General features: G+C 37.6%; 1 protein-coding gene across 2 annotated transcripts in view; it reads right to left on the bottom strand.

Annotated features, from left to right (window-relative positions):
• Positions 1-25,563, bottom strand: part of SRFBP1 (serum response factor binding protein 1) — a 58,525-nt gene that overhangs the window by 12,506 nt on the left and 20,456 nt on the right. For both annotated transcript variants that reach the window (XM_044445948.1, XM_044445949.1), the window contains exons 2-4: positions 18,817-18,905; positions 16,836-16,908; positions 1,983-2,054 (exon numbers count right to left, since the gene is read on the bottom strand). In XM_044445948.1, the coding sequence (XP_044301883.1) occupies positions 1,983-2,054; positions 16,836-16,908; positions 18,817-18,905 (234 nt within the window). The remainder of the gene's footprint in view (positions 1-1,982; positions 2,055-16,835; positions 16,909-18,816; positions 18,906-25,563) is intronic.

Raw genomic sequence — 25,563 nt, 5'->3', positions numbered from 1 at the left:
TAGTTTTCAGTGATGAACATATTTCTCAGTCCTGTTACAAGGTATGCTTGTTATTAAGTTCTCTAAGAGTAGGACAGGCAAAGAATTTTCATCTTTAAAATGATGTGACTATTTTAAACAAGGAACCTGTGATAGGAAAGTCGTGATGGAAAAGGTTCAACTTGCACCTGAATATTTAAGTACTAATTTTTTAAAAAGAAATGTAATTCACTTCAGTGTTACATTTTTACAGCTTATGCAATTGTTAAGGTAACTTCGTATATTTTGCAAGGTGCTTTGAAAAATTGATAAAAGTTTTTGTCCATTCCATGGCGTCTAGATTATCTCTTCCTGCAAGTTGGAAGTGCTAGCAAATGATCATCTACCAACTATAAATAATTGTTCTATAAGGTTAAGACCTTTTTATTCCAACAATATTTTAATAACTTTTAATATTGGCTTATATATGTTTTTAATCTGCAGCCAGGGTGGATCTGAAATTCATTTGTATTATGTTCTATATTATTCTTATTTATTTATGTAAGCTGTCCTGAGGCCTTCGCGACAGGACGGCATATAAATATTCTAAATAAATAAATAAATAAGGTATGTGAGGCTTCAGTCTAGGTTTGAATTTCCCTTTGATTTCTTGGATTTTCTGGGAAAGGTTTCTTGTTTTTCCTCATTTGTTATTTTCTTATATTTCACTTCCTTTTAATGGTTCTTTTTATCTCTAGGTGATAGTCACTAAAAAGTTGCATTCAGGATTCTGACCCTATTTCTGTCACCTTTTGCTTTTGCCTGTCTTTAGCAACTGTGTTTCTTCTGTTATGCAGCTAGTCCTTTTCTTCCTTTTTGCTGCATGTCATGTTCCATTCTTCCTGAATAATGTTGCTGGTTTCAGTCCACAGTTCTCTTGGGCCATGGACAATTGAGTTCAGTAAGGCAAATCTATTGTTTATGTGGATTTTACATGACACTATGCTTTTCATAGTTATCTTTTTCAGCTTTAATCTGATTTTGGGAGATTAAGAGCTACTACAATCTGCTCCTGGTTTTGTTTTGGCAGTGATTTAAATGAAGCTTATGTTGCTAGGTCCCTGAGAATTCTGATTGATATAAATTGGTTGGATTTTGCATTATAATCCATTACTGCATGTATCCTTCCAAAGTATCAGAGCCACTTTGTTTCTTCTGAATTTGTCTTTTTTACAGTAAAACACTTGTGTTTGTCTGACTGGAAAAGTCTAATTCCAGTCCACTTTAGTTTGCCCACACCAAATACTGCCAATTTATAACCATTTCATTTCCTGATATATGGTTTCCAGTTTGCCTTAAGTCATACTTTTCATGTCTTATATGAACATCAGACATTCCTTTTGCCTCTGTGCATGTTAGCCACTTCCTTTTGGCATTGATCTAGCAGCGACATCAGCAATGGCAGTATTTGAACTTGTCCTTGGCTCTTCCTCAGTAGCTGGTTGAGTGCCTTCTGACCTGGAAGTTTCATCTTCTAGTGCATCTTCAAGTACATCATCTTGATGTAATTTGGATTGTTTCATCTTGTTTTATCATAAGGCTTTTAGGGAAAGAATATTCAGAAGAGGTTTAACATTCTTGGGTGTCACTGTTGTTGTCTTCGACAAATCCTCCACCAGTGTTGTCTTCAACTGCTGCAGCTCCCCATAAGGAGTTAATCCACCTCAATCACCATTAGAGATACCCATTCTCTTCTACTTAAGAGATTGTTCCTCTTGATGATAGTAAATGCATTTTAGTATAGTGCCTTAACTTTGCCCATTCTGCCTTAGGCGATCCTGCTAGGAGACCAGACTAATGAGAGAATCTGGCTTCCTGGTGGCTATGCTCTTGGTTTCTCTGACACTTTCAGGCACTCCCATCATATTGTGTGCATCCAAAAAAAAAAAAAAAAGGTAAATATATGTGAGTTTCCTCCTGTAAGCATCTATATGTTACAATATAATAAATATTAGACATCATACCTTTTTGCAGACAATTTCAAAATTAATTTCTCTTGCAAGTGCTGATTTAGTAACTTGATCAAGTTTTATTTCCTGTGAGAAAACAGAAGGGGGTTAATTCCTCTTGATGTTTGTAATACTTAATAAATTATTCCATTTTATGTGAAGCCAAATTCTATCCCACCTCAGTGGAAGTGGGATGCTTAAAACAGCATAACTGATGTTATTCTAGGTTAGCAAATTAACTTGCAATTCCCAAACTTCCTTAGTAAACATCTTAAATTGCTGAATAGTTTCTTCCTGCATCTACATTCCTTTGAGCCACAGCTCACAAATATGTAGGCCCAATACTTCCTTAAATACTCAAGCTCAGCCTGCAAGTACAACATTAATATAAACTATCACAGGTGCATACAGAATACATTTTTTCAACACTATTGCTTATTATCATATCTGGAACTTCTAGGACTTTTAGGCAGCCATCTAAGGCAATCTCTTCCCCTCCCACTCTCATTTGACTTTAGATACTAACTTCATTGTGGACTTTTAACTGATCAAGCTTTCTGTTCTCTTTTCACTGCTCAAGCTCCTAACAATTTTGTTACTTTCCTTATTCACATTTCCAACCCTAACCATATTTTCTTTATATGAGCTACTACTCAAAGCTAATTATAATATTCTAGCTGGTGCCCAATGCTGTATTTTATTGCTTTGTGAGCTTAATATAAGTATTGGTAAACACCCAACCACTGTGAATTTGGTTAATTTATAAAGTTACAAAAGGCAAAACTTTTCATGTATGAAAGGGTCAATTCTAATCTCATCTTTTTGATGTTGGAATTCTCTGAATTAATGTTAGGATTCTGATAATTCCTACATACTACAGCGCATGGGCTTGTCTTCTCAGACTCTCTTCTCTTGATGCAGTACAAAGGTTTTTCATGGGGTTAGCAAATATCCTTACTCTGTTCTGATCTCAAAAGAACCCTTCCTCATAGACTGCAAAATATCTTCCCTCAAATTCATACAGTGAGTTTCATCACCTAGCAAGGATCTGTGCCTATGGATCAGGAAAGTCTGTAAGAACACAAGCCTCTGAAAAAATACGATTAGTATATTCTACAATGTGTCACAAGTCCTTATTTGAATACCCTTTTCTCCTAAAATTATTGACTGGACTGAGGTAACCCTTTTTGCTTGTTTTCCTCTAGCTTGACAATCGAACTGAAGAATCTTCCAAATAAAGCTTGCATCAATCACAAAGTGTCTATGTGTTCTGAAACAGGAAGAATATAAAGAGGGCAGCAGAATCATTATCTTATGTTTACAGTATTAATTTGTCTTATGCCTGTGTGCTTGATGTAGATTATGATGATTATAGGAAGGTCCCATTCGTTATAATGTCTGATGTTACTTATTTTTTACAGAGACCCTGTTCATTTGTCAGGACAACAGGGCTGCTTCACAGAGTCCCTGCCTGCTCATCACAATTGTTTTAACATTGGGGCTTGTTTTGAAGGAAGTGACAGTGAGTATGTTGGCTCTCCCTGTTCAATTGCTCCTTCTGCAGCTGGGTTGAACTAAGCAATGGGTTGCTGACCATTACATCTGAATTCAGAATTGTTGGCTGTTGTGGAAAAGAAAAAACAGACATAGAACACAAAAACAACAGCACACAATCCTAAATGTCCAGGGTTTAAACCACCCTGGGTAGCTGTGACATGCAAATTGGACCAGTATATTCTGCCTGAAAGAAAAGCAGTACACCTGAACCTCATCCTTCAGACATTTCTTTTTCTGTAGAATTATCTCTTTAAAGCTCTTATGGCATGTTGGAAATTATGCATTATCTCTCTCTCAAATGGTTTTAGATAATTTGGTTCCATTCAAGAATGTTTGGAGTTAATCTGAAGCAACCCACTCTATAACCCAGTTCATTTGAGTTCATTCTCCTTCCAATTTAAATGGATTAACATTTTCCACTCCTAACTAATGATGGCATGAGAAAACCTGCAGCTATCTTTGTCAAAATCTTCCAAAGCCTTCCATTATCTAGAACAGAGAAGTGTGAGGAGACATGCACACAGCAACTGGCATGGGCCTCCGATTTCTCATGCTCCTGTAGAGAATATGGAGGAAGTTGCCATAGATCAGCCTACTGTTCTCCAGACAGCAGTATCTAGCTTTTGGAGGGTATTCTTTATAAGGTTTTATGAAGAAAAGACCTGTCAAATTCTTCTCGCCACATAGTCTGATAGTTCTTTATAAATTAAAAATCCTGCCATTCCGTCAAATAGCGCCTTTGTTAATAGATTTTTCTAATGGAGCTAACATTAACGTATAAATTATTCTTGGAGCATCACTGATAGAAATTCAATTGCTTTATACATTGAAACACAGTTTGATGTAGCATCAAAAAAGTACAACAGGAAAACAATCTTGCCAGGCTGGCAACTAGACAAAATAGACGATAGATGCTTTCCAGACAGTCTTCTCTGTTTCCTCAAAACTTCCTGCCAACAAAAAGCTAAGATTGTGACTAAATTGGCTTGCAGACAGTAATACTGAAAACCAATTGGATTAAGTGTTATAAAAACCATGTGCAAATTCATGACGACCTGTTTTTAATTTACCAGGTCTGACTTTTTGTAATTGGCCATGTGTCCAGAACAGCCATTTTGTGGTAGCACCCAAAGTATCTTCACAAAATTAAGCCACTTTTAAAGGAAACAAACCTGTACCCAGATTACAGGTTATCAGCCAATGCTCCTTTTTTGGGCAAAGTGCTTGAATGGATGGTTGCTGGTCAACTCCAGGCACTCCTGCATGAAACAGATTATCAGGATTCATTTGACTGGGTTTCAGGTCTGGTTTCAGAACAGAATCTGCCTTGGTTGACCTGTTTAATGACCTTTGCTGGATGAGGGTGATTTTGATTCTTTTACACCTCTCAGCAGCTTTTGGTACTATCAGGGTAGCCTTATTAATGGGCTGTCTGGTTTGGAACTGAAGGAACTGGACTACAGTGGTTCCACTCCTACTTGTATGATTAATTCCATAACAGAGTGCTGGAAGATTATTGCTTTGTGCCTTGGCAACTGTGTACCAGAATTCCACAAAGTTCAGTGTTATTCCCCATGATCTTCAACATACAAATCACACCACTGGAGAATGCTGTCTTGGTGGAGGTGCAGTGTCATCAATATGCAGATTACACCCAGCTCTCTCTCTCCCCTCTTCATCAAATCCAGGTTAGGCAGTAGCTGTTCTGAACTGAGACTCAATTCAGACAAGGCACAGGTAACATTAGTGGGTGTATCACCTGGCCAGAAAAGTGATGATTTATATACTGCTTAATGTAATTTTTATTTCTCTGGTGAAAGCAATTCACCAAAGTCACCAAAGAATTTGACAGTTCTTCTCATTGATACATACAGATTCTAAACAAAAATATCTGTTAAGACTATAAAATATTTGAACACATTGTCCCAGTTATATTACTGGCTACAGCATTAATTTTGTTTGCTTTCCAGTCTGGTCCATCTTAACTCAAGGAAAGTTCTGTGAATACAGAATTAGTCTTCCAAAGATGTTACCTTTGGCAGGATGAAAGTGCACGTTTTGCGACTCATGGACAAAAGAAATAGCACTGCTTTGTTTTTAACAGCTAATCTTCTGGTTCAATTTGCTGTAATAGCATCTAGCATTGAGCTCAGAGGGTTGTATTCAACACTGCTATTTTGCTAGTGTTGTCAATCATCTGCGCCAAGCACGGTGCTCTCACAGAAACCAAGTTCTGAACGATGCTCAAGGGGGGGAATCCAACTAAAGTTGCACTTGTGCAGCCACTCACTTTGAGTTTGCAAAGTGGCCCAACAGGGCTTGTACAGTCACTTGTGCAATGGAAATAGGAAGAACAATTCTGCTAACACAGCAACTTAAAATGGTATGCTTTACTTAGTGGGTGGAGGAGGGAGATTCACAATTTTTTTTTTTTTTTTTTGGGCCAGGGATGTTTAACATCTCATCGAGCAACAATACCTTTGCTTATAGAAACTGTTGGATGCTGTCAGCCCAATTTCATCAGTACGTAAAACAATCCCATCTTTTTTTCAACGGGACTTACTACCAAGTAAGTGTGCATCAGTTCACAGATTTAGCCTTCAATAAATATTTCTTAGTAGCTTTGGGTGTGCAAAACAGAAATTTGACTCACTATAAGAAGGTATTATTGCATAATGAATTTGGGTTATGTATTATACAAAGGTTCTAACAATCAAAATTTCAATTTTGACTCAACCAGGTAGAATGCATGCTTCTTCAAGAAATATATATTTATTTTCAAAATGAGAAAATTGATTGATTTGCTCTTCCAATTTGAAGAATTAATCCAATCTCCTTTCGCTTTGCAAACACACTGCAGAAATTTATATTACTCATTCTAATGAAAACAAGGCTCTATCTTTAAGATAAATAGGGACTTTAATTGTGTTGTCCCACTTAAAGAAAAGCTTTTAATCCGTACTAATGGAAGACAATTTTGAAGATTCTTGCAAATCCTCCACCCATTGCAGTCCCTATGCTAACTTCCATGCTGTTTTAGAAGGGACCTTAGCCCCCTAAATGTGTGCATGTGGGAATCATCAACTCACTTCCTTCTCTTCAATTTCCAGAGGTATGTAAAAACTCTTTTGTGAACAGAACTACACCATTAGATTTCAGTCAGCATTTTTCTGTTCACTGGCAACTCCATAAGGGACACAATCCAAGTAGGGCTTGAAATGTAGTGTACAGAATAATCTGATACCATTTCATATGAAGTGTTTTAATTCCTTCCAAAAAACCTACAATATGGAGAGGGGCTAAAAATCCATTCAGTTTGAATTTCAGTTCCAGCAGTTTATTTTAAAACTTTTTTTACATTATTGGTGGTAAGAAGTGCAAGCAAAGTATCAAATCTGGAATTGCTGATTTAAAATAGCAAGGGGAAAATATTTTGTCATAGCATGATGATTTAAGTTCCAGCCTTGAAACTGCTTCTGTGGTCAAATTTACACTAGGTCTTACAGATGGAAATATCATTTAAAGTTTCATTGCCAAATTGGGGGAGGCAGGATACCCTCATTACTTCTCAAAAATGATTTTACCAGCTGCACAATAATTTATCATTCATAAGAAATTCAACAATATCATTGCCTACCTTAAAAGGAGAGTCACTGAAAATAATTTACATTTTAATATGTAGTCCCCAAGTTCACATTTAATGCCAATCTTAGGATTTTCTAAGTCAGCAAAAAGTATTTAGATTTTGTTCATAAAACTGAGTGAAGCATCGCCACAACTGTGTTGCGACAAACACAGACTGCAGCTGGACTTAAGCTGGACACTGGATGTGGGAGAACTGGCCTAAAATTGCAACTCAAACATAGACTGGTAATCTATGACATGTCACAAGTTTTAAGAGATGACTTCCCTAAAATATTAATAATCATCCAATTGATACAAGAATTAGACAATGAATAAGGAAAGCAATGCAACTAAGTGATACCATGGTTTGTGAGCATAAGGAAGTATTTATTATTTTTTACTCAAACACTAGATGAGCATAGACATGTTGTTCAAGACTTGTGTTGACAAGGGAAAAGAGTCTTCTGATATTTAGGAAGATTTAAGATAATGGGGGAAGGATCACCCACACACAATTATTTATTAAATCTATATTTTACAGTTTCTTCAGAAAGATTAAGAAAATATAATAAAAAAGAAATGACTCTCATATAGTCTGGCTTGTCTTTTCCAAAAGCTCTATGTAACAGATCTCTCCAGCTCCTTCAGAGTTACCACTGGCCTTTTGGTTGTTTCTCTGATTAAGGCCATCCTTATCCAGTTACTACGTTTTGGCAGATGGTTTTTCTCCAGGCAGAGTCATCACTGAGCCATATACTTTCCATGTTGTAATAATGAAACTAATAGTGCTCCTAGGGAGGTTCATCATGGGACTTAAAAAAAAAAAAAATAATCCAACCCTAATTGATAATGTCGCACAACTTTATCTTACATTTTTTTTTAGCCTTTATGATGCTGTTTGCTTAGATAAGTTCTCCAACAAATTTGGGCCCTCCCAGAAACAGGTTTATTTCATCCCAGATCATGCAGCACTGGAACTGCTCATGGATGATAGACTCTGTTTACAGTAGTTGGAAGCACAACACAGTGAAAGCGGTGAAAACGTATACAACCAACAAGTACCATTTTGTTCTTGCTTACTTTTGTGTCACAACAAAAATATGTGCACTTTCATGGTATTGAGTAACTTAAGTATATTACCTCAAGTGATAAGAATGCCAATTAAATCCATGTCATTCCAGTTGCAACACAACAACACAACAAAATGGGGAAAAGTCAAATGGGTTAAATACTTCTGCAAGGCAATGTAATACTTCACACTAACTTACTGCCCTTTTTCTAAGCTAAAGAATCTCAGCTTTTACAAGCTTGCCTCATAGGGGAATTGTTCCAGCTCTCTCATCACTTTTCTTGTCCTTTTCTGCCCCTTTTTCAACTCTATAATATTCGTTTTTAGGTGTGGTGACCAAAACTGTACACAGCATTATAAGTGCATTCACACCACAGATACGTATAAGGGTCATGTGACATCAGCAGTTTTAACTTCAATTCCCTTTCCAATTATGCCTAACATGGAATTTGCCTTTTTCACACTAGCTACACATACTAGGTTGACATTTTCATCAAAAAAATGATAGGGTATCCTGTCTTATTTTTCCTTCTATAATTGTGCAAACCCAGTCAATATCTCTGCTAGGGAAATAGTGCAAAATGGTACAAAGACTAGCTTGCTTTTCAAATTACTATAACATGGAATTAGGCTGTTGACCTGTTAGATACAAGACCACACAGTTATCTAATGGGGTAGATATATTATCTACAAACCATCTTTTTCCTAGGTGCTGTATAAAGATTATGAAACAGGAGACATGATCAAAATGGTCCACCATAGGGCATTTAAGCCACTGTACATTGAAAGGGGATTGAAATACAAAATGCCAGTGGACATACTATGGCTCACTCTGGCTCAAATGATTTAGAAGGGCTGTTTTGATTATGTGAACCAGATCAGCCTCTGTTTAAAAGATTAAAAATCCAATAGACAAAACACAAAAGGAAAAAGAGATGGGGATGAGACTCATACACCAAACTCATACAAGTGCAAACATAAATGCTTAAAGTTATGGACTTTCTCCAGTCAGTTGGTCAGTCAGTCAAATTGTTCTTACAATGACCGCTGGGAATGGAGACTGTTGAGCAGAGTAAGAGAAAAACTCTAACCAGTTTCTTAGCCAAACTGATGGAGTACCTTCTCTATCTTATCTTTCCCTGTCTTGTCGCAAGATGAATTAGCTTCTCTGTCTCGATTGTATGGATATACTGTGTGAAAGCAATCAAACTTAAGAAAACTGCCATGCAACTGTTGCATCCAAACTTGGCCACCATGGTTACATGAGGGGAGTTAAAGAACTTATGGTCTGCTGTGGGATGGTTGTTTAACCCTTATATAACCCATGGTGGTCAGCTTCAGATGCAATGACAAACCCTGGTCAGGGGCTGGTGGCTCACCACAACTTCAACAGCCCATTGTGAGTTGTTCGGATCATTTGAATTGGATCAAGGTCTCCTAATAAAATAAATCCTCCTATGCATAAGGCTTTGGAGAGCCTGAAGTAGTTCTTTGGATAATGCCTTATGTTTAATTTTGAGGTTCATTTAATGCAATTTAACTCCTAATGACTCACATATATCACGTAATAGAGATTAAGGGTGAAATTTTATATGCACACACACTTGAAAATAAACCGTACTGGACTCAATGAGGCTTATCATAAACAGGATCAAGCTGCACAAGTGCAAACGTGTTGGTGTAGTTAACATCTTTAATGCAATGTCATCCTCCTAAGCTTATTTTCTTGTTTTAAGAGCCTTGCAAGACAAATGGAAACAATGATATCTGCCTAACGTTTAAACTGGAAATAATGACTTGAGTTTTTTAGAAAGTACAACTACAGAAACAGTTTCAGTCTGAAAGCTTCTCTTCAACTCAGTAGTCACATATGGGAAATATAATTTACTGTCTTTTCTTTAGGATGCAAACATCAGTTAGCAAGACAGTAATTTTGTGGTAATTTTAAAAACAGTAGCTCTTCAAATTGCTCTTTACAAGCTATTGCAGGAAAGTAGTTTGGCTATCAATGCTAGAAAAATCAAGTTAGACAAAAGGAAAAAGCTAGGTCATAACATCATTCTGTGGGGCAATCACAAAAGCCAAAATTATACCATTTGAGCATACCATTTCCTTAGAAAGCCTTAGCTTTGGATGTCAGCATTTGCTTGGGATACTATCCTCTAATTTGTACTTGAAATGTATTCCACATCACTTCCCCCAAAGTCAAATCTCATCTCAATTATAAGCATTATTAAAATGTTAATAAGTTTTCCTAGTTTTGATACTACAAGCTTTAGTGTTCCACACACTTCTAAATGGTAAGCCTACCAGTGCCAATATCATAATCAGCAGACTTTTTGCAATCATTTTCAGTACAGAATCATACATAGGTATGCTGTGCATGCAATTGTTTTCCTATACCTCTTCAAAACAGTTCATATTAAATGGGAACAATCAACTCAGATTCATAAACCAATCCTCAATTGTTATTTCCCATTTCTAAAGCATTCCCCTCTTCTACAGGCTGGTGCGTAGAACCTTCCAGGAAGTGTATCTGCTCTGGCCTGTTCCCTTAGCTCATATCCTGCAGGGTGAAAAGGAACAACTAAGAAAAACAAATTCATGTCCTGAATACCACAAGTTTTCCTGAGGCACTGGACATCCAATTGGGAATTATAACTAGAAGTTCAGAATTATAACTAGAGAACATAATCAAGGTAGTCTTTGGTCTTTTAAAAGTAACTTTGTCACTAAACTGGATAAATGTGGGTCTGAACAATTTGATGTCCAATCGGAAATGAAAAGCTATGAGAAATAGCATTGCCCAAATCCTTTAGCAATATGTTTGAAGATGCAATTGTTGGGCAGTCCTGAAAGTGCATTAAGCGACTATGTTGTTGCTCATGCAAATAGATTCTGTCTGTGCACCATCCAGAGTTATAGCCTGACAATTAATGCTGGACGATATAGTCTGACAGTTATGCTCAACAATCCATGGTCAGTCTAAAAGGTGGGCTCCTAGACTCAGCCAGTGAGAAGAATAAAGAATAGTAAGTGATGTTTGGGGAGTAAACACAATTAATACTAAACATGGATCAGAACTGGAAGAGGCCAGATGGACCAGTCTAACAAATGCCATCAAGCCGCTGACAAAGAATTGTATCACAAGCAGGTCTCTTGCAAGTCTTTCAAAATAGATGCTATATGCATTTTATGACATTTTACTGGCAGTAGTATTACAACTACAGCACAATCAATGTATACTTCACTTTGTAAAATTCAAGTAGAAAATGGTCCCATACTTAAAATGTTTGGGTGTAGTGAAAAGAAAAAAGACAAAAGCAATTAAACATAAACCGGATTTTTATTCCTTTTTGGGCATAAGGGCAAGCCATTAAACTGTTTTTCATTGCATCAGCTGTCATTACCCAATAATTTAGATTAGCAAACCATGACAGTGCTTCCTGAACTGAATTAAGAGACAATTGGCAAAATTAAGAATGTGCCTCATATGAATGTAATCTTATAGCTATGTTTCTCTCCAGTTGAAAACAGTTTAATTTTAATATTTTCCTTGAACAATTGCAAGGAAGGTTCAAATCACTACTGAGTTTGTAATATGATTATGTTTGTAATATGAGAACAAAAGTATGACAACTTTACATAACACATAGAAATGTTGCAAAAATGACACATAAGATACACAGAAAAGACAATCCATGATGGAAGTTATGTAAAAGGAAACTATCCAGTGAAAACAACACATAGAAATGTTGCAAAAATGACACATAAGATACACAGAAAAGACAATCCATGATGGAAGCTATGTAAAAGGAAACTATCCAGTGAAAACAATGCTCTGATTCCTGAATTCTAGTGCACTACTCTGATAACTTTTTTCCTAAAAGGGCTTCCAGATCCTAAGGTCAAAGGCAGTGGTGAACAGTCAAGAGCAGAAATGTAGTAAAATTGACTCCTACAGATAGCTGGGCGTAGAGGGCAGAGTGGAGACAATGAAGGCAAAAAAAATCACACACTTTAGTTAGTTAGTTAGTTAGTTAGTTAGTTAGTTAGTTAGTTATCAAAGATAACTCAGAAACTCAGATTAACTAAGGTGAGAAGATCAGACTGCTTTCAATGCAAGGTAGAATGTATTATTTACTATTTATTTATTCAGTCTTTATACTGTCCATTAGCCAAAGCTCTCTTGATGGTTTACCATACCATATAAAATACAGTTTTTTTAAAAGAATGTATTAAAGACAAATCTTGGATTATCTTGGCTTACAGAACTACTATCCAGAAAATGTATTACATCAATACATATATGCACACCAACACAAATTCATAATCAGCTTCAAACCCTAGATGAAGATGCAGATTCTTATGTAACCTCTTTAACCTTAACTGTTGTTAACATGGACAATAATAATTTTCTTACCTGCAGTTAAGGTATGAGAATGGAATTTGTTTCCAGACAGAACCACACAATCCTGTGACCAGTTTCCAATCTCTTAACTATGGTGCAGAGATTACTGGCTTAAAATACTGTTTCGTTACAGTGTCACTGTTACGACAGACAAAATGCTATGTACCATGTTAAATTAGGAATATGCTATGAAACTGGATACATGAGTATCTATGAATTCCAAATAAAGATACCGTATTTTTCGCTCTACAAGATGCACTTTTTCCCCCTCAAAAGGGGAAATGTCTGTGCGTCTTATAGAGCGAATGTGTGTGTGCCCGACGCCCGGGATGCTGCCGGCCCGCCTGCACCAAGTGGCACCACCTGGCCGGCACGGGCTCGGTGCGCCCTGCTCCGCCACCCCCCCCCAGTGCAGGTGAGAGCTGTGCCGCTCAGGGGGAGAGGTGTGGAGGAGGAGGAGCCACGGGCTTTAACCCGCCGGCCGCATGGAGAGACGGACTGCTCACCCCCCCCTGCCCGGGAAGACCTGCCACCCCCACGTGGCACCACCTGGCCGGCACACGCTCGGCATGCCCTGCTCCGCCCCCCTCCTCTGGCGCAGGTGAGAGCTGTTAATCACAGGTCGGTGTGTGTTTTCAAATGGCAACCCGTCTTTTAATGAAGCCCATGGGGAAGTGATGGGGAATGTGCCTGTGATTATCAGGAAGCTTTCCATGGATCAGTTATCTGTTAGTTGATCAGACACATTTTTTTTTAGGGTCAGTGGATATTTGAACAGCATTACCTTCATGTATGAAGTTTATTCTTCAAAGGCTACTTAGTCCGCTGTGTGTTTGATTTACCGTACAATATCTCTTTTTTGTCAGAAGTTTTTTTCTATTATTTACTAGTAGGGCACCGTGGACATTACTGGCTTTTTTAGATTTGTTATTGAATTGTCTGCAGCAGCTCTTGTATAACTGGTGTAGATTGTGGATTCCTTCAATAATTCCACTACTAACTAAGAAAGTGATGTCAGTGATTGTGAGCAACAGAGCTTCATAAATTATGACTCTAGTGATGATGAGTTCTATGGGTTCAAGGAAAACTAGAAGAGTACTCGAACTTTAAAGTCTCTCTTTTGTTAATGACCACGATGATGGTTCTTAATGCCACTGTTGACTGCTGTTCACTTTACAAGGTTGAAATACGGTATTACTGCATTCTGTTATAGTTTATTAAATAGTTTAGTAAACCATTTGATTCAGAATTTTTTTTCTTGTTTTCCTCCTCTAAAAACTAGGTGCGTCTTATGGTCAGGTGCATCTTACAGAGCAAAAAATATGGTACCTTATTTACTTATTATTGTAACTCATGCTCCTCCTCTACAAATTCATCTTCCATGGGCACTTTTTACTTCCATGAAATAAATCACACACACGGGAAGAAATAGCAAGGTTCATAGCATTCTTTGTCTCTTTCCTGTACTTTAAAATAAGAGTTTTAATAGTTCTGGCGAACTGAAGTCTGAAGAATCTAAAAACAGCTTTCTGTTCCAATAGCTTCAAGAACTCCTGCAAACAATTAACCCAGTTTTTTCATCCACGTAGCTGGAATTTTAAACCAATGTCATTTCTCTACAAAGAAAGGCATTTCTAGCTTTTGAATTAGTAGCAGTGAGCATCCAAAACATCTGATTACTACCAAAACCCATTAGTTGTCCTTGATAAAAAATAAAATGTAAACATCAACAGGAAAAGTCTAGTGTGCCAACCACTGTTCACACTGAATGCTACCTGCAACTACAGAACATTGGAAGACTGAAAAAACATTTTTGTTTCTAATACTTCCCAGATGAACCTAGAACCTAGACATGAGAGGAAAATGTTAACAAGCAACATGGTATTATGCAAATCAAGAATTTTAAGGGACAGCTTCATTCCGTATAGACTGTCCTGGCTTCTTGCTTACATTACTTTGGCCTACTGAGGCTCATTTAACTATGATGCATTCCCATTCTCAGCTGTGGTACCCACCATGGGTAATGATCTCCTCACTGAGTTCAGGCAGATTTACAGTATGGAGTGTTTCCACATACAACTTAAAACACATCTGCTTCCCTAAGCATCTTCTTTACGGCTAGCTGTTAGTTTCCCTTAATTATTTCAGAAAAAAGTGATCATTTTATTATTGTTTTGTTAATGATTGGTTTTATTACATTACATGATTGTATCTTGTACATCACTTTGTGATTTTTTAAAAATTACAAACAGTATAGAAATCCTCTGAAATAATTAATGACCTAAGAAGAAATAGCTTATTTTCAGCTGAAGTAGAAAGGACAAGCATAATATTTAGATGTGAAAGAAGTGTGGCTTAGGAAAAAACTTGAGAGTTGCAGCATTGCAAGTTTTTGTGTAGGGATACTTTTAGAATTAAGCCCCCATTCTCAAAACTCTGCACACAGTATCAAGACAAGCAGGGTTCTGTTCATCTCAATTGTGTAAAGGCTTTGCAACTTATGTTGGACACAATAGTAACATGGTGGGTAGTTCCCAGGTCCTGGCAGAGCAACTTAAACTGTCAAGGATGGCACTGGGAGTAAAAGAGTTTCATTGGTAAACTGATGCTTTGCATATCACTTTCATTTAGGTTCTTCTTCTCAGAGGAAATGGAACACAGAACATCAGTTTAGTACCAGCAAAAAGGTCACTCTACCAGGCACTGACGAACATGTGCTGCTTCTGCTACCTTCCCCTTCCCCAAGGTAAGAACTTTTAGAAGGAAAGGAAGAAGAGGTGTAGGTGGAGGCCACTGTATGAATGACTTCTGAGCTTTCCACAAGTGCTTGAAGTGAACAGTCACAAGTGGTACATAAAGGCTTGATCCCTTTCAGGGTTAACAAGTAGAATGCTCATATATTCCCAGCTGAAAGGTCCACTTGTGAGCAAATTCCTATATAAAGTGTTTTATAGAGTGTACAACTGGAAATGAATAGCAACAGAGAGATTAATGGCATATCTAACCAGGTTTCTTAGGGATGAGTTAGTGGAGTGATGCTGAATACCTGCATACTGCTGCAATGTACATCCTATCTCCTCAGCCAATAAGGAGCAACAGCACACAGTTGTGCCCTGCAATAACTCAGATAACTAAAGCACTCATTTGGATATTTTTGGTGTAGGTGGAAAAGAGTTTTGAAGCTACATCATGGTCAGCTATTATTTGAGTGCAGGGATGGGTTGCCTTAAGATGGTTATACCAAGAGCTGAGAGAAGTAAAATAGAAAACTGTAAATAAGCAAGTATTAAATTAATAAGCAGAAAATATTTCAACAAATTTGCTATGTGCTTTGAAAGCTGCTTTAAGTAGTTCTATAGTCAGTAAAGGTCAAGAGGCTGTTTAGCCTACTTTTCATTAATCCTGGGAGAATTTCTAGATTTGAAATACTTAGAAGAATCAGTATGTGGTATAAAATGAGCACTGCTCCATGATGAAAAGCTCAGTAATAGGGCAAGCATTTCCCTGCAGTTTAATCTTATGGTTAAGACTCAAAATATTTTTTCTTGTATTTTAAGTTTTAAATTATAAATACTGCACAAAGAAAAGACACGGTATAATTAAGCTATTCATTGCTATAAAAAAGTTTGGTCACACAAGAGCCTGCCAAACATCTACTGCCCCAGCATGTCAGCGTAAGAGAAGTTAACAGAGACTTGCAAACACTAATGAATACCCTGGCTGTGGAAGAAAAAATTATGCTGGTTTCAATCCATTTTGTTAGTTACTGCTTTGCACATTAGAGCAGTGACAGCACCACACAAAAATGTAAGGAGTTGGCAAGTGGGAAGACTAGGAACTATGATGTCAACCACCAAAATGGCCATCCACGCTTCTGAGCAGCATAGCCACAGTAATACTTTGGTTCAGGAATTACACTTTTAGGCACACAGGGCTGTTGGAAACAAATGCAAGTTTAGCTTGGCAACTGCTAAAGTCAAAATTGTCTAGCACCTTGACAAGTTACACCAATAAACAGAAAAATCCAAATTTAGACATGTCCCACAAACTATGTGATGTGATATACTCCCAGATGTTATAGTTACAGCCAAAACTAGTTTCATACAAGACATGAAACAAGCTTATTTGAAGTGCATATCAAAGAAGACCCATGCAGATGTTTGCAATTTATGACATTAGAGATTCAAGACAAAATGCATGGCATTACCTTCATGGCATGAATTTCTTCCAGTAACCTCTGTGCACGTTTATGGTTTTTCAATATTGCATCTTCAGTGCCCCTGAAATAGGAAGGTATTTAATTAACATTGCAGCAGTAAAAATATTATGTTCAGATATTATTGGCTTTTAAATAAGGTTGTAATAGTAATGACAGCATGGAAGTAGGACTTTTTCCTATTTCCAGAATGTAACCTCATACAACAATTCCCTTCTTCCCTCACCACAGGCTATACAAGTCCAACATCATCCGCAGAACTATTCTGTATTGGAGGTACAGCATTCTGAGAACTCTCTCAAACTATACTTCTAACTTTCAGTTTGCTGTTGCTGTTACATGCCATCAAATAATTTCCAACTTAGGACAACCCTATCAATGAATGCCCTCTAAATGCCCTCTAAAATATCCTGTTCTTGAAAACCCTGCTCAGCTCTTGTGCACTGAAATGTAATGCCAAACTCTAGTTTAACATATTACAGGAAATGAGCCCATCAGAATCTTAGTATAAACACTCTGTCCTTCCCTTCCTGTAGCAGAGCTGTGAGGAAAAGACTAGAAACATCTGCATCTCCATTTAGATTAACTTGTTATGTCTGAACCTGGCCAAACTTTGGTTAGTTTAAACCAAAGTCAAACTTTGATAATTTTTTTAAAGAAACCAGCATGTAAACTAACAGTGATTATTTTAAACCAGAAAGTGGATGTTTCCAATCTCCTCCCTGTGGTTGCACAGGGGAAGGAAGGAGTATTTAATATTAAACTGATGGTTTATGTTACATCCAAAGTCATGCATAATTTGTAAATTTAATGGTAGTAATGCTTCTACATAAATTCACTGGAAATTTTAAGTATTATTCTTTCTAGAATATTATACAGTTGCTGATTTAAGAAATGAAGGGGAAAGCAGCCTAGCCTCTGACACTACTGGAAGACTATATTCCCTGCTTCCCAGGAGGCACACAATGGCAAGGGGAAGACCAGATTAATCCTTCCAGCAGCCATAGAAACACTGTCAGAAAGTAGACTCAATTCCAACTGCTAGTTGCCCTGGATTACACAGTTGATCAAAAACACTGTGTCCTTTATCATCAACCAAGCTTTTAGCCTGCTGTGTTTTATGTATGTGCACTTAAATATGGGGAAATCCACCTAACCAGGTAAGATAAATACTGCTTAGATTCTGTGATCCAGTTTGCATGATAGAAACAACCCAGTGAGCATGCTGTCTCCCAACCACTCGTCTACTTCCATGGTGCTAAACAACTCATGGATGTTCTGTTGCTAAGTTTTCCATAGCTTCCAGATCCTGGGGCTACCATTACCTCTGAACCTCTGGTTTTTGGGAGGGAAAAACAACACGAAAGTATAACCCAAGAACAAAATCATGGGATATTTCTTCTTTGAAATGCCAAAGTTCTGCTTTGAACATTGATGGAGAATACATGAGAAGCAGGAGAAAGGCAGGTCTTCTGTAACTTCTGTACAGTGCTTCAAGTGTTTTACAGGCTCATTTCCCAGAACAAAACAATGGCACTGTTGAGAGTGATGAGTTTGAGCTTCCACATGGACTGGTAGCAGAACTCATGTTAATCTTAAAAAATTGATGAGAAGAATGCAGCCGGTATCATCAGGCAGTATGAAGACAGTAAAGGCAATGTGGCATGGAAGCTTGGCTTTCTACTTTCATGCCAGGTGAGCTACTCTTTCAAACTCTGGTTTAGGGGAATAAAATCACAACTTCTATTCCAGATGGTATGAGGAACAGTGAAAAGAGCAATAGACTGTAATCAAACTGTAGCAAGCTAGTTTGTCGAATTGTAGCAAGCTAGCTTTGTCAATGCCAAAAACAAAAAAGTATCAAAAACAGGAAAAAATAAGCTTTTGTGTTAACCTTTGTGATTGCACTGGGAGGAGTGGCACTGAAATTTAGCATGAAAACCATACCAAGGGAAAAAAATGTTAAACTCACTTTTTTGCTTTCAGTTTTGAAATATGTCTTGTAAGTCTGCGAATCGTTAGAACTCTGACCTTCTTTACTTCTTTTCTCATCTTCACAACCTATTTTTTGTGGGGGAAGAGGGAAAGAAAACACATTGAAAGATGCACAATGAAACACAGACTATTGGCAATATATTTGTATTATGCTCTGAGATTAAATGGGTCATTGGCAATATATTTTGCTAGCTGCCTTGTTTAACAAAAGCCTGAAATTAGGTTTCTGTCAAGAATCGAACTGTTTCCAAACAGATGACTAGCAGAAGATGAAACCAGCATGTTGAAAGTTCTGAATGGAAAAAAAGCCATGAAAATGTCAAGACATACCAAGGTAGGCATGTTTCATATTCTTAGGACTGGGGTGAGTTATATGTAAATACAGCTTATTTGTATAAATTGCATGCTGGTGTACCTACTCCACATGGACCTTTCTATGGCTTTCACTGAAGATTTCCTGTGACTACATATATATGTTAATTTAAGATGATGCTAACGTATTATCCAGTTACTTACTCTTCAATAAAAGATAAAAGAAACAATCAGTCTTCTGGTACAATATACTAGTGAAGAGTGAGCTGACAGCGAAGAAACCCCAAGCCCCAATTTTACTTTAGGCACACTCAAAGTGTCCTCAGGCAGCCCAATCTTATCTTATTCTCCCATGTATACAAGAAGCACAGTCCTGCTGGCCTCTACAATGCTGCTATACGGTTTCTGAGATAATATATTCTATAAGAGAGCTAAATGCTTACTGCAGGAAACAACAGTTATGTGGCAATATCTGTATGTTAAAATTACCCTAATTTAGCCCCACTAAGATCAAAGTCTCCCTCCCAAAAACTACCACTGAGACTCAACTTTTTCAGTAAAGAACATGGAATTCCTGAAGACAGTTACAGAAACTAGTCCTTTCCAGTTACTTTCATGTTTCTACTTGCATGTAAAACCTGACAAACTCCTGATGTCAGTTGCTCAAGAAGTCCCTTTTCCCCAGCTTCCCATTCCTCTGAGCAAGCAGGGGGAACTCTACAGTAGTAATAAATGGCCTTCTCAAGCTTGGTATGGCAACCAATTGAGCATCAAATATTGTCAGCTGAGTACTTATTGTCAAATATTCCGGAAGCTAAAGATGCCACTGTGAAGATGGCAGCTTACCTTTTTAATTGCATGATATCCTCATATGTTGATGAGGGCTGTTTTGGGGGACTAAACCTAGAGCACTCAGAGGAAAAAGCTGGCAGGATAGCAAAGCTTTTGCCACCGCTATTAGCCACCTGTTGTAAATGCATCCCTAAGCTGGAATAGGAACAAAAGCAGTCATCAGTAGTAAAAGCCACTCTTTTAGCAGCATTCTTTTAGACGTATAAGCTGGCACAATACGTTTTCCACAGAAAGCCACAGCCCAGGAGATTGCTTTTACTAGCGCTGCATCAACTGCACAAGTGCGGCAGCACTGCTGGACCAGGCACCTTGTCTCACCGCAAGTTAACTATCCTTTTAAAATTAGTACATTCATCAAACCTGTTGCTGATTAAAATAACATGCTGTTATTGTTCTAATAGAATGTTTTAAAACAAACATCATTTCACAACATATTACCGGCCAAACCACCAAATTAATTCATCAAATGGCTAATCCTAGGTCCTTCCTACTCTGTCCAGAATTGGCCCTTCTTCCGTCCGTCCTTCCTATATTTTCTATCCCATCCCCTACAGAACTTCTCGGGGTGGTATTTGATTTATACCCCACCTTATGAAGCAAGAGTCATGAAAGTACTGATGTCTGAATATTTTGTATGAATATTATTGTGATTATTTAATATTTGAGGGAGTGTTTATCTGAAATGTTGATACTGAAGGTGCTGTTTGTTTTAGTGATAGTAAGAAGCAGCATTAGCTTGTATCGAATAATTACCCTGACCATATTTAGGTTAGAAAAAAAAGGAGTGGGGAGCCAGGAAGTGTATTTGGCATGTTTTACTTATAATGATAAACTTTCAAAAAGATAGCTACACTTAGTGGAAATATACTCAAAGCAGAGCAAATATTGATGTAAAAACAGGTACCAAAATCAAAAGCCCTTAAAAAGTTTACTTTTATATCTTGTTTATATCTTGAAACTAATTCATCCTGAATTAGAAATCTAGCCAGGATGACCACTTTATGTTTAACCAACTTCTTCTTACTACCAAACAGGAAACACTGGTTTGTATGAATAGCTTTGCAGAGGCAAATTTAAATAAACCATTCCCGTAATGGCAAGTAGTTGTCCATAAATACCCTTCATGATTGTGCTTGTAAGAAAATATGCACTCTCACACACAACTTCAATAAATAATCACACAAAAAGGTAAATATTTTACTCCAAAGCTCACAAAGCTGTGCTTTTAAATAGCGAAATGAAAATAGAGTTTTTAATATAAAAACTACCTAAACTACATTTGGGATTCCCATAACTTTTTTGGGGTCAGGCTTTAAAGGTTTCCCTCCCGGCTTCAAGGGAACAAGGCTTCAGCTAGAGCCCTCCTCAGCCTGTTACCACCCAGTGCTGACTCTTGCCCAACACAACAAGAGAGGATCAGTTAGGCTGTTCTACCCTGTTCTGCAGGAAGTCCTGCCTGTCCATTCACATTGTTCCTGCCAGACTTCCTGTACCTCTCTTCAATCTGGGGCTTACGTCTGGTGACCCAGGTTTAATTTAAACTTGCCACTATTGTTTCTTGACAAGGAATTGCGTTCTGGATTTTGACAGACACACAGCTGTTAAACAAGTGCTGTTCTTTCCATCACAGAACTTCCACGGCATGAGTAACTATATCAATTGGATTTCTGCCTGTCATGCTTCTATTTCAAGTCACAGAGCCACAGGAAAGAAAATGTCGCAACCCTACAATAAACTGAAGAAAGCAAATCAGCTTTATTCTATGGATGCTTTCACTGATGTGGATGAAAAGCTCACAAGCTATAATAGAAAAAACGACAACCAGGCATATACAAGGCCCACAATTTAAGGATACACAGCAGATCATTACACACTCAAATATATATATTTAACATCCTACCCAATATTTAATTTATTTTTTTCTAGAATGGTACATGTGGAGGGATGCTATATTTTTAGGAACTAACCAAAGGTCAACTGCAACTGCTGGCCGTGAATGTACGAGGAGCTGGTTTAGACCAAAGGCCTTTCTAGTCTGCCACTCTGCTCCCAGGTCTATAGATGATCCACAATCAGGACCTGAACACTGCAGCACCTTCACACTTGTGTTCCCCAGCTACCTGGATTCAAAGGGATGCTGCTTCTTATCCTGGAGAAAATACATGGCTATCATAACTAATATTGCTAGCCTAATATTCCATAAATTTGTCTAAACTCTGTTTAAGGATGCAAGACTGCTGCCATCTCTCTAGAGAAATTCATAGTTTTCATAGCATGATTTTATACACCTCTGTTATATTCCCCCTTACTCAGCAACCCAAATGTTGTAGCTTCTCCTTGGATGGAAGTTGTTCCAGACCCACAAACACGTTGGTTGCCCTCTTTGGAACTTTTACAGTTTTACAATATGTTTTTTTAGGTAAAGTGACAATACATAGTATTGCAGTATTACGAAAGTTTGCATCCATTTTTGTTTTTCTCACTTCCACAAGGAAGCTGCCTCACCCCCTAACTTTCCTGGCCATTAATGCTTCTGGCTGGTGCTGATGGTAGTTAAAATTCAAAACATTAGGGAACTGTGCCCTAAGAAAAACCTTAGCACTGCTGGAAAGCTCTTGGGAGTTTCCTAACCTGTAGAATATATTATAACTGAACTTCTAGTAGCATAGCTAAGTGTTCTGGAGAGATGCGCCTGTCCACCTTTGCTGTGTTGGACTTTCTTGGCAACTTTCATTTGCATATGAATTAAAGTTGATAGCAAAGGAGTCACTTTTTTAATTGGTCCAACAACACTTGCACATCAGGTTGGAGATAAAATTAAGGATTAAATCCATGATCGCTTCCCTTGTGGAAAGTTCTATGACTGTTCTAGATCACTGTGACTTATTGAGAAATGTTACCTCTTTGTCATAAGAATAAGCATTTACCCAGCCTAGGGGGCACTAATTGAAGGGACTCTGTCATGAGCCAAAGTTCCTCCTTTGAACAAGCATCAGCCATGGACTGTATTCCTTACAAATTTCTTTATCATTTCAAAGTACAAATTTCCCAGAATGGATCTCTGAGCAGGCACAGGGTGGTCTGTTGAACCCAATCTAGTGTTAACCTCCAGGAATTCCCTTTGTAAACATGTGTAGGTCCCATCTCCACAAAAGGGACTTTCTGGAGGTGAGCGCTCCTCCTCTCCATGCACTGTTTATTCAGCTGGGCCTCCCAAATCTCGACCTGGCCCATCCTTCCCAATCTCACTGAAACATGTTTCACTTTCCGATTCTGAATTGCCTGGAATACATCCAGCAGTTTATGAGAACAATTGCCCAAGACTGCCATCCTTCTTACTCCCAACACACCCACTGCTATGACACTTTCTCCTTTAGATGCGGGCTTCCAACTTCATTCTCCATCTCAAGATCACCCAGAGTGCGATAGTATGTTCCCAGTAAAATACTTTGGGGACTTGGTATTGTCATTAACAGCAATTCTAACAGTAATTCACTTTCTTTTTGAGCTTGCTCATTTCTTTTGTTTGTTTAAAACATTTGCATGCTGCCCAATTGTGCCACAGCACATTTTAGAGACCAGCCTTGGCACTTCCTTCCCTGTTCTTCCTATAGAGTTTGTATTAAAGACAATATCCCACTGGTTTTTTCCATTTTACCAGCTTTTTATTATGTCCACCATTTTTCTGTTTTCTTTTAAACTAAGCACTTCTAAATCTTTCAGAAACATCAACAGAGAAACAATGAATGTGGTAATTCTCTCTAGGTGTCTTTACTCTCTAGGTGAATTTTCCGCTATGGCTCTTTGGCTACTGTCACCAAATGGGTTCTTCTAGATACATATTTACTGGTACTATTAACTTTCTATTCTCCCTTACTCCTCTTGAGAGGACCCCAAGGTGGCTTACATACCTCTGTCTTATTTTCACAACAACTGACCTTGAATGGATGTTCCAATAGCACTGGTAGCTCAATGAGAATTTAATTGGGTTTAGTTGGTGTGCTAGCTGCACTGCTTCCTGGATAATATGATCTAGACTATTAACGGCTTGGGTCCTGGCTACCTGAACGAGTGCTTACGTCTGTATATGCCCGACCGCCCTTTGAGATCTGCGGGAGAGTCCCTTCTCCGGGAACCCTCCATGAAAGAAATTAGGAGAGTAAGTACTCGGAGGAGGGCTTTCTCTGCGGTGGCGCCCAACCTATGGAATTCACTCCCCAAAGAGGTCCGCCTGGCACCGTCGTTACTGGTTTTTCGGCGCCAGGTAAAGACCTTTTTATTTAAACATCATTTTAATTGTTAAAACATATGATCTGGCCAGGGCAACTTCTTTTTCCTTCTCTTTTCTCCTCCTATATTATTTATTTACTTATTTTATACTGATAATTTTAATTTTATATTATTATGTTCGTAACTCAGTGTATTTTTTGTATTTTTGTATTTAATGGTAATTTATTATGTTCTATTGTATTTCAATGTATTTTATTGTGTTGTAAGCCGCCCCGAGGCTGCGGCAAGGGGCAGCATAGAAATGTTATAATAATAATAATAACATCATCATCATCATCATCATCATCCGGGTTAGATTGCTGCTATTTCCATACAATGGAATTTTAAGAGATTGATTGGCATAAAAAGCAGAGATCAGACTGTTGATTCAATTGTTCAGGCTAGATCATAACGCTGATATGTCACATATACTGGGTACCCATTTGTTTCTCATCTCAGCTCAAAGCACTAATTTTAATATATATAGCCTTAAATGCTGTGAACCATGGGTATATGAAGGATCTACTTCTTCTGCAAAGGCCTGCTTAATTGTTAGTTTTGTATGATGAGTTTCATAGCACTTTGGGAATCATGCAGTCAAAAGTTAGTGCAGAATTATGTTAAATAAATTAACAAATACTTTCAAATTTAGTCCAATCCCTTAAAACTGCTTCTATACTTTTGATTTTGTTCCATTTCAGCTAAGAGTTTCAGCCTTTACTCAGGAATAGCACACTGTGAAATAATGAACAAGAAAGATTACAATATTTTACAAAAACTGTTTTTGGGTATTTCAAATTTACATTTATATTCCAGCAGTTCCCTGATCATCTTTAATATACCCAAATTTAAGAATGCAGTCCATTCAACCAAAGTGGCTGATGAAGTGAAAAAGAATCCAATTGTGGAAGGGGATAAGCTAATGATTAAGTATTTTAAGTATAAAATAAGGTTTGGAACACTTGTGCAGTCACAGCAGTGTATTAAAATGCAAACACTAATATTTCTTTATAATGGCTGCACTCAACTGGTCATAGGAGACTATATGTAGCCAGTTACTAGGAAACAGATGCTTGTAAGTGATGATTCTTAAATATAATTAATTTAACAATCCCAGGGACAATCATGGTTATAAGTGAAAAGAGGAATGAAATCATGCAAAGAAAGATTTGAATTGGTTATAAATGGATAAGGATAGAGAACAAATGATATAATATACTGGATCTCCTGAACCTAGAAGCCTGATCCAACAAAAGTTTTGCTGTAAAAGTATTAAGAGTGCTCTAAGTAT

This window comes from Varanus komodoensis, unplaced genomic scaffold (genome assembly GCF_004798865.1).
Source record: "Varanus komodoensis strain SLA01 unplaced genomic scaffold, ASM479886v1 scaffold5, whole genome shotgun sequence".
Classification (NCBI taxonomy): domain Eukaryota; kingdom Metazoa; phylum Chordata; class Lepidosauria; order Squamata; family Varanidae; genus Varanus; species Varanus komodoensis.
The sequence above is the reverse complement of the archived record's forward strand: the minus strand, read 5'-3'. Positions and strand labels throughout refer to the sequence as shown.